The following is an 8,322-nucleotide window of genomic DNA, read 5'->3' on the forward strand; positions in this document are numbered from 1 at the left end:
CTTGTACTACAGCAACATTACCAAAGGAATCCTCAGAAAATATATGTTTCAGTATGTAAGTTACAGTAATAGTAGGAAACTTTCCAGTTTGGTAAACGTTTGGACTAAAGTCCTTTAGTAGTAGAATAGCAGTTAATGGTTTACACACACTCCTCTCATTGCAAGCCCTCAACAGTACAACACAGCCCAAATAAGCTCAAAAGCAACTTGCTGGAGGCACATAGCTGGAATACATACTTGGGGTGGTATATAAGAACTGAAGAGCACAGTAATGGGAGTCAGGGGTTTTATGATGTAGCCAACATTGATCAGAAACTGTGCAGGTGGCAGTGCTCATTTTCAGCCTTGATTCTTGCTGTACAGAGATATATTTGTACAATGGCAAACTTCAGGAGCGGGCAGCTTTGCTTCTTTCTTCAAGAGACAGACAGCATGGCAAGCTCTGTGCCTGCCCTCAGTTGTCCTCTTCAGCATCTTCAGCCTTCCCAAGCTGTGTTCCTGAGCACTATTTTATTGTAGAGTGATCAGAGGAATACAAGCAGCAGTACCTGGTGGTTTTCCTGACACTTCCTGCATCATTCCCTCCCCTGCTGCATCCTGTGACATTTCCTACTGTGGGCAGTCATCCTTTCTCCCTCCCTACCCTTCACATCCTCCAGACCAGACTCCTCAAGCTCACATCCCCAAGAATTTGCTTGGTACATCCACTGACTGACACACCAGACACCACCATTAGCAGCTGTTCTCTGCCTTACGTGAAGGAGGAGAAAAGCAGGTGCAAACCCTTCATCAATAATACCTTTTTTTTTTTTTTTGTTTTGTTTTTCCCTTAAAAGAGTAGCACCAATTTTCTCAAACAGTCAACCAGAGCAATAAATTGTTGGGGAAATTCTCTCTCAAAATGAGACTCTTTGTAAGCATCCAGAGTTTATCACTTATATAGCTGATTTTTTTTTTTTTCATCTCAATGAGATCAGCATGAGCATCTACACAGATGTAACAAGTAAAACAACAGCTCACGTGCACAGAGCCTGGGAAGATACATCTCCAAATGTTATGCTCCTGTTCCTGTGGCTTTTTGTTATCATTCTTCCTTTCACTTGCTCAGTTACAATATTCAAAGTAAGCCAAGGATTTATACAAACAGCACTACATATTGCACAAAACTTTAACAGGTTTTTGTGTATAAAACTCACCACATTTTTTGTTGTAGTTTTGGGTTTTTAAGGGAGACAGAGAAAGTAGAAAAACTGTTCATAGTTTTAGTAACAGGAGCTTGTGCAGGGAGATAAAAATGCTGCTCAAAGAAGATCTGACAATGTTAAAATCACCTTTATGTTAAAGTAGCAGCAGATAATATTGAAATATATTGAATAGTCACAAAAGAATAAAGAATAGAGCTCCATGAAATGGCAGATTTGGGCTGTTGTTGTTTTTAAGTAGACATAGTAGCCAGACTAAGAATTAAACACTGAAGTAGAAAATAATTAGTTTTCCTTCGAGTTACCTTATTCTTTGTTAACAATATACATTCATCTCATTTGGTCTTTCGACACGAACAACCAAAAAGCTTTGGACTATTATTTATTTTTCCAAACCTCATCTTACTTTTAGAATAGCAAAAGCCACTCATGAAAGATTAGCTGCAAGAAAACCTCATTTAATGAGAATTTCAAGAGTGGCTAAACTGAACTAAAGCTTTGCATTTCATGTGATATGGTGTATGAACAACAACAACAAAATCATGCTCTCATACATACATAGCAATCATAACTGACTGCCTCTGAGCACAGCTTAGCCATAATCAGCGTTCATACTTAAGTCACTTCTACTGGTAGTGAAGCTGAGTTTAGGCTGAGATGCTGTTTAAGCATGGAGATACTGACTGTGTTTGAACTAAGCAGTAAACTATACCACAAACATATTGTAACCAGCACACATTCAGCAAATTCTGTTCCAGCTGTACAGGGACGTGTTTCCTCTACTAGACAGCTTGCAATGGTGAATACAAATACAGAATTGAAACTTGCATTAAAACTGTTAACAGCTCTGAGTTCCTCTTCCAGTGAGGGTTTTTTTTTTCCTTCCCTACATTTTAGATTTCACATTAAAAGCAGTATTGGATTCATTATAGCAATTTAAAATAAAAAGGAACTATTGCAGACAATCTACATAAAACACTTTATTTCCAATCACTTGCTTAGCTCACATGCAAACCATTCCCCGGACTGCATTCATAAAGGTAAATGGCATTTAAAAACAGCATGGTTAGCTTTTATCCTCAGCAGTATTACTGTACAGGTGAAGCTACACTGTTTATTTTTACTTGGGAAAACAAGGTTATATAGTTACTTGAAGACTTCCCAGAGCTTCCAACAAAGAAACATTTTGGCTATTTTCAGTAGCCCTTCTGCTGCACTCTGCATCTTCTCTCCAGCGAAAGTTTAGTCTGTTTAACCCATGTTTGAAGACCACACTCCAGGAACCAAAGCTGATCAGAGACGGTACTTGGAAATACAACAGATCTAAAAAGATAACTCAGTAACTAGCAAATAATACAGCAATTACTGAAGTATTCTCCTGTACTATTGCAAACAAGAATACTGAAGCCTTAACAATTCCCACATTCTAAAACTGACACAGAGAAACTGCAGTACACAAAGTATATAAAGAGGGGGAAAAACAACTTTGCAAGAGGTAGAAAAGGTTTTATAAAAATCTTCAGGCACAATTCATAGCAGTTCTTTAACAGCTAGCAGAAAGATACAAAGTAATAATGACCATTATACATGTATTTGTACTAGTGTGTTTATTTTTAGCCTTTGGAATAGAAGTGTATTTCATGCACTCTCATAACACGATTTCTTATGTATTGTTTGAGAGCTATTTTCTCCTATATCATATGAGATGGTACAAACTTTACAGGCTCTTGGGAATTCTTATTGTCAGGAGTTATAAAAAACAGAAACAAAACAAAACCCCACAGATGCACTAGCACTACTTAGCGCTTTTTCAAGAGCAAGGGAATGCAAACACTGTTTGCACACAGGTTTGCGTAACAAAGAAACAATCAATCAATACAAATAGCATTATTAGTTCTTTTGGTTTACTCCCGCATCAGTCAACAGAATGCTTTTAGAAGTGAACTTCTTTTTTTACCTTTCTTAAAACAATTCCCACGTGTGTGTGCTTTACAGTACAGTGGTTATACTCAAATTTTCACAATATCCATAAATCAAAACAGTGAGATCACTACATTTACCATGAACTAACAGACATCCACTGATAAATCATAGTGTCAGTTTAAAAAGACGCCTTCTTTGAACTGAAGTACATAAGGCTTAACTGGTTACAAGTTCTCAACAAAGATTTCCTTTCTTCCCATCACAGCATCTTTTTCTCTTCCTCATTTTACTTTTTCTCTTGGTCTTTTTCTGCATCCAGAAGTGCTGAGCGGATTCCTAATTTCTTTAGCTCTTCTACGAGATCTCCATTCTGATGCATCTGGAGGAGGATATCACAGCCACCAACGAATTCACCATTGAGGTATACTTGTGGGATGGTAGGCCAGTTGGAGTAGTCTTTTATTCCTACAAAAAGGAAAACAAAATTGTTAGATGTTTCCCTCAGTGAACAGGACTTCAAGTAGATACAATTGCTTCAAATTGGTCAACTGATATTCTTATTTCCTCCCCACTGAGGTAATAATTTTTCTACGTAACACTGAAAGAAAAACTGTGTCAGTAGGTGTGGCTCTCACTCCAACTCAGAATGTGAAAGATACGGAGTCAGCTCAGCTCCTACAACAACTTCAAACGTGCTGGAAAAAAACGTAGAGTCTCCCTTCCTGCCCTGGAAACAAACAAATATGATAAGAAATGGGAAATCTTGAAAACCGCTGAGAACAGTTTGGATCCTGCTGCCCTTTCTATTTCCCTAAGGACTTTAAAATACATTATAGCTGTGTGAATTCAGTCAAAGACACACTACCACAATTTCAATTACAACATACATTCGCTCTCTTAAGTGCCTTATGAATTTCAAACTGCTTTATCTTTCATTGCCAGACCTTACAGCTCAAGGGAGGGGCACAAAGACTGAAGTCTCTCAGAGGAGATGACTGTATTAGATGGAGCTCGAGTCACAATTATGAAGTACAACATTAAATTAAAAACTATACTTCATTAAAAAAATATATAAAAAGAAACTTACAGCCATCCAAAAAATACTGACTGATCAAACAGCATAAACTGAATCCCAAACTGCACTTAAGAGACCACAGGAAAAATACCATACAGAAAAATCAGTATACCTAATTTGCCAAATGACTTTCCACACAAAACCATCAATTTATAAATCAAATACAAGTGTTTGAAAAACAAAATCCACTACAAAAATAGCAATCTAAAAAGAACTTTTGTTAAAACCAAGCATCCCTAACTATAAAGTGCAACATCAGCTCCTATCTTCAGCATCACCACTTGCAATTTCTTCCTTAGCATTTCATTAAACCCTTTCTTGGCTGTTTAGAGGAAGCTTGCCAGAATGTTAGGTTTTGATGTGAACTTGTGTTTCAGTGTTTGAGAAGCAAACCTTTTTATTCTAAAACCCTTTTAACTCATAACAACTGCGATGAGGATTTGAGTCCCCACACAAAAATAAACTTAAGGATATCCCTTCTCAGAGAAGGGATATGAAATAAGGGTGGTTTTCATTAGGATACTGCAATGCTAAACCAAGGGCACCACATATCAATTTAATGCCAGCAAGCACTGCAAGGTAATATTTAAACCAATTTTTCTTCCACAGACATATTTTCTTCAGAGACCTGACATCATATACATACAAGCACTGATAGAGCTTGTAAAGTTCTGTTCAACTTCAGATGACAATATGAACACCACCAGGCTGGGCTGCTCTACATGCCACGTTCCATGTATCAGGCAAGGTCTGCACATTGAGGCTCAATCAGATTACAAAGAAAACACTTCCTCAACCTATTCAGCAGTCCCTAGTTTAATATGGCATTTAACAAAACTATTTTAGCAGCATTGAAGCAAGCCAGCCCAGTCTATGCTTGCTGAACTCAGGATGTACTTGCGTGACTAATCTATCAGCAGTATGGAAAGACACTGCAGGGAGCTTCCTTCCCACTCCCTGGAGGTTACTACTTCTCTCTGTGCTTCAGAAGCTGTAGTCTTCTCCTTTGAAATGCTTTGTAAATCCACACTCAGAGACCAGGTTTAAAGCAGTACATTTCAGAGTGACTGCAAAACCATCACCTGTGCAAACTGCTACTGAGAGGGATGCCCAGAGAACTCCCACCCTATTTCCTCCAGCTCCAGCAACCAAACCCCAGCCTCTCTTTTACCAGCATTAACACTACCAAATGCTGAACCATATCACAGAACTGAGTCAAGCAACCATGCTCACTCCTATCCCACTCTCCAGAAAAGCATCACCTTTCCATGGAGATTATTAGTACTGGTAGAAGAACTAGCCCAAGGGTGGGAAGAAATATCAAGGTCAAGCTTCAGTAAATCAGTTATAGTTCAGATGAACAATAAAAACCTCAAAATATGGTATAGATATAGTGAAGAAACTAGTCAGCACTTCAAACATACCTGAAGCATCACCTCTGCTAAAAGCAAACTCTTATTACAAGTGCTATAAGCATACACAAATGCAAATACTTACATTCATCGCTAGCACCCAGTTCATATGCCATAATCTCCTTGCAAGTAAATGCTCAAGTTGAGCAGAAGTGTTAGCTACTTATTTTGCTATCCCCACATGTATACACCAGTAAAGAGTACATTCATGAAGAGGGCTTAAGCAAGTGCCACGTGTTGGGTATCTGACTTTTTAGCACCTGAGATCAAAAGGAACAAAGAGGGCCTTCAGTCAATGGTGAATTCCATTTGGCAGTCTATAGAGCTACACCGTCCAGCATCTCTCCCCTCTGCTAGAAGCTGCCATTCACAGAAGTGAACATACACTGGCTTCTCAGGATGCAGGAGGTGGTATGGGAAGCAATTGGCCTCAGAAGTAAGTTCTCAAGCAACCCTTCATTTCAAGGCTTCACCTCCAGTGCTGGCACTCACCTCAAAGTGCAACAAGCCAGCCCAGCTTGTAAACCCAACAGTCCTGGTAACACAGCAAGCTGGTTGTCCACACAGCCTGATACCAAACCACTTGAGATCACCTCATGCATGGCAGCATGCAAATTTAAATCACAATTTGGTGTAGTCTGGATAAAAAGAATTAACACTGTGCACCTTCAATACTAGCCACGTAAAACCTCAGGTCAACCACATATATCAGAGGGAAAGAGGGAAGATGGAACTATCATAAGGACTGAGTATTGGCTTTGTACAAGTAAAACAAACAAACTACCACAACACATACAGAATAGCTCCTGCAGCTTGCACAGTAATGCAAATATTTCTCGTGCAAACAATTATCATCACAAAACATAGCATTGTACTTTATAAAAAGCAGCAAAGAACCCCAGCTGGCAGAGAACACAGTGCTCCGAGTCCAAACCATTCATGAGGTTTCACAACACTGTTCACAGTGAAAAGAAAGCATCTGATAACCGTCGAATGGTTTGGGAGTGGCCATAAGTTCACTCAGTTCCTTGCCTGCTATGGTTTGTGGATCACCCTCCACCAGCTCAGGCTGCTCAGGGCCCCATCCAACCTGGCCTTGGAATACATCAGACATGGGGCATCCACAGCTCTCTGGGCAGCAGTTACAGCACCTCACTGCCTTCTGAGTAAAGAGTTTTCTCCTAACACTGAATCTGTATCTCCCCTCTTTTAGTTTAAAGCAATCCCCTTTGGCCTACCGTTATTAGACCCTGTTAAAACTCTCTCTCTCCTGTTTATAAGCTCCCCCTGAGTACTAGAAGCTGCAACGAGGTCTCCCCGGAGCCTTTTCTTCTCCGAGCTGAACAGCCCCAGATCGCTCGGCCTTTCTTTGTAGTTGAAGTGCTCCACATCTCTGTGCCTATGAACCAGGGAAGACGGCGTGGCACGGAACCCCGACCCGCAGGCTCCGTCCCGTCAGCTCGTCCCTGCGATGCGCAGCCCCGGGCTCTCGGTACCAGCCGTTCACAAACCAAAGCAAAACAAACACCACACAGCACGGAGCAGCGAGACCCGCCGTGCCGGCGGCACGCAGCCCGGAGGCGACGCTTGGAGATGAGCCCGGCCCGCTGACCTTGCCGGAGGTCGGGGTCCTGCAGGACGTCGTGGGCGCGGTAGTCCTCCACGCCGTGCAGCCGCAGGATCTGCACGACGGCGTTGCTGAAGCCGCAGAGGGGCTGCGCCGGGCTGCCCTTCATAAACACCACCACCGGGTGCTCCCGCACCAGTCGTTCCACCGCTTCCCGCGAACCCGATCCTCCGCTGCCGCTACCATCGGCCCCGCCGCTGCTTCCGGCGCTGCCGGCGGCCGCCTCGCTCAGGTGTCGCCTCCCGGGCCGGCCCCGCGCTGCCCAGGCACCCAAGCGCAGGGCCGCACGCAAAGAGCCGCTCATTCTGCCCCGACCGCACGCCTACGTCCACTGCCAGCCCCGACCCCGCACCGCCAGCCCAAAGACAGCGCTGCCAGCCTATTGGTCGAGGGCACGAAAGGTCGCGAGAAGCTTCTCCTTTGCATAGGTAAAGCGAGGTGCCGATCAACAACGACAGCCAATAGCGTGAAGGCTCTGCGAACTGCGTCCCTCCCACCAACGCTCCGAGACTATCTCTCGTTCCTATTTGCGGGGGGAGCGGCGTTGGTGTAGCGCTATTGGACGAAGCACTTGTCAATCCAAGCCGATTGGATGGGGGGGAGGGGGCGGTGCCATAACCGCTACCGGTCAGGCTTCCCCGGTGCGCTGCTTTAGCTCGGGGAGCCGTGGGGTTACGTCATCAGCTCGCGTCCCCCTATTTCCGCTTCCGGGTGGTGGCCGTTTTCCTTCGCTTTACAGCATGGTGGGTCGGCGAAGCTCGGGCCTGCTGAGCGCGGCGCTGCAGTGTGGGCCTGGAGCGGTGTTGTGCACCCAGAGGGCTGTCCTGCGTTGGTTCTGCCGAAGCATAAAAGCGGACCCTGGGAGTGCAAGATGGAGAGGTGGGCGCAGAGGCTCTTTAGGGGCTGGCTCGCGTGCGCAGCTCGCCCCGCCGGAGCTCCCCGGCAGCCCCCGGGCTCCTTCCGGGCACTGAGCCGAGCGCGGAGGCCCGCAGCAACGAGGGCTGTGCGGTAAGAGGGAGTGCTGTGGAGTTTGCCTCGGAGCTAAAGAACAAAAGCGACGCGTCCCGCAGGTAGCGAATCTAA

The 8,322-nt window shown here is 43.8% G+C and overlaps 1 protein-coding gene across 1 annotated transcript; it reads right to left on the minus strand.

Annotated features, from left to right (window-relative positions):
* Positions 1 to 1,644: 1,644 nt before the first annotated feature.
* Positions 1,645 to 7,631, minus strand: GLRX5 (glutaredoxin 5). Its single transcript, XM_072337716.1, has 2 exons — positions 7,225 to 7,631; positions 1,645 to 3,590 (listed from the first exon to the last, which is right to left on the minus strand). The coding sequence occupies exons 1-2, from the start codon at positions 7,541 to 7,543 to the stop codon at positions 3,412 to 3,414; spliced, it is 498 nt and encodes a 165-aa protein (XP_072193817.1). The 5' UTR covers positions 7,544 to 7,631; the 3' UTR covers positions 1,645 to 3,411.
* Between the last annotated feature and the right edge of the window lie 691 nt (positions 7,632 to 8,322).

This window comes from Excalfactoria chinensis, chromosome 5 (assembly GCF_039878825.1).
Source record: "Excalfactoria chinensis isolate bCotChi1 chromosome 5, bCotChi1.hap2, whole genome shotgun sequence".
NCBI classification, from domain to species: domain Eukaryota; kingdom Metazoa; phylum Chordata; class Aves; order Galliformes; family Phasianidae; genus Excalfactoria; species Excalfactoria chinensis.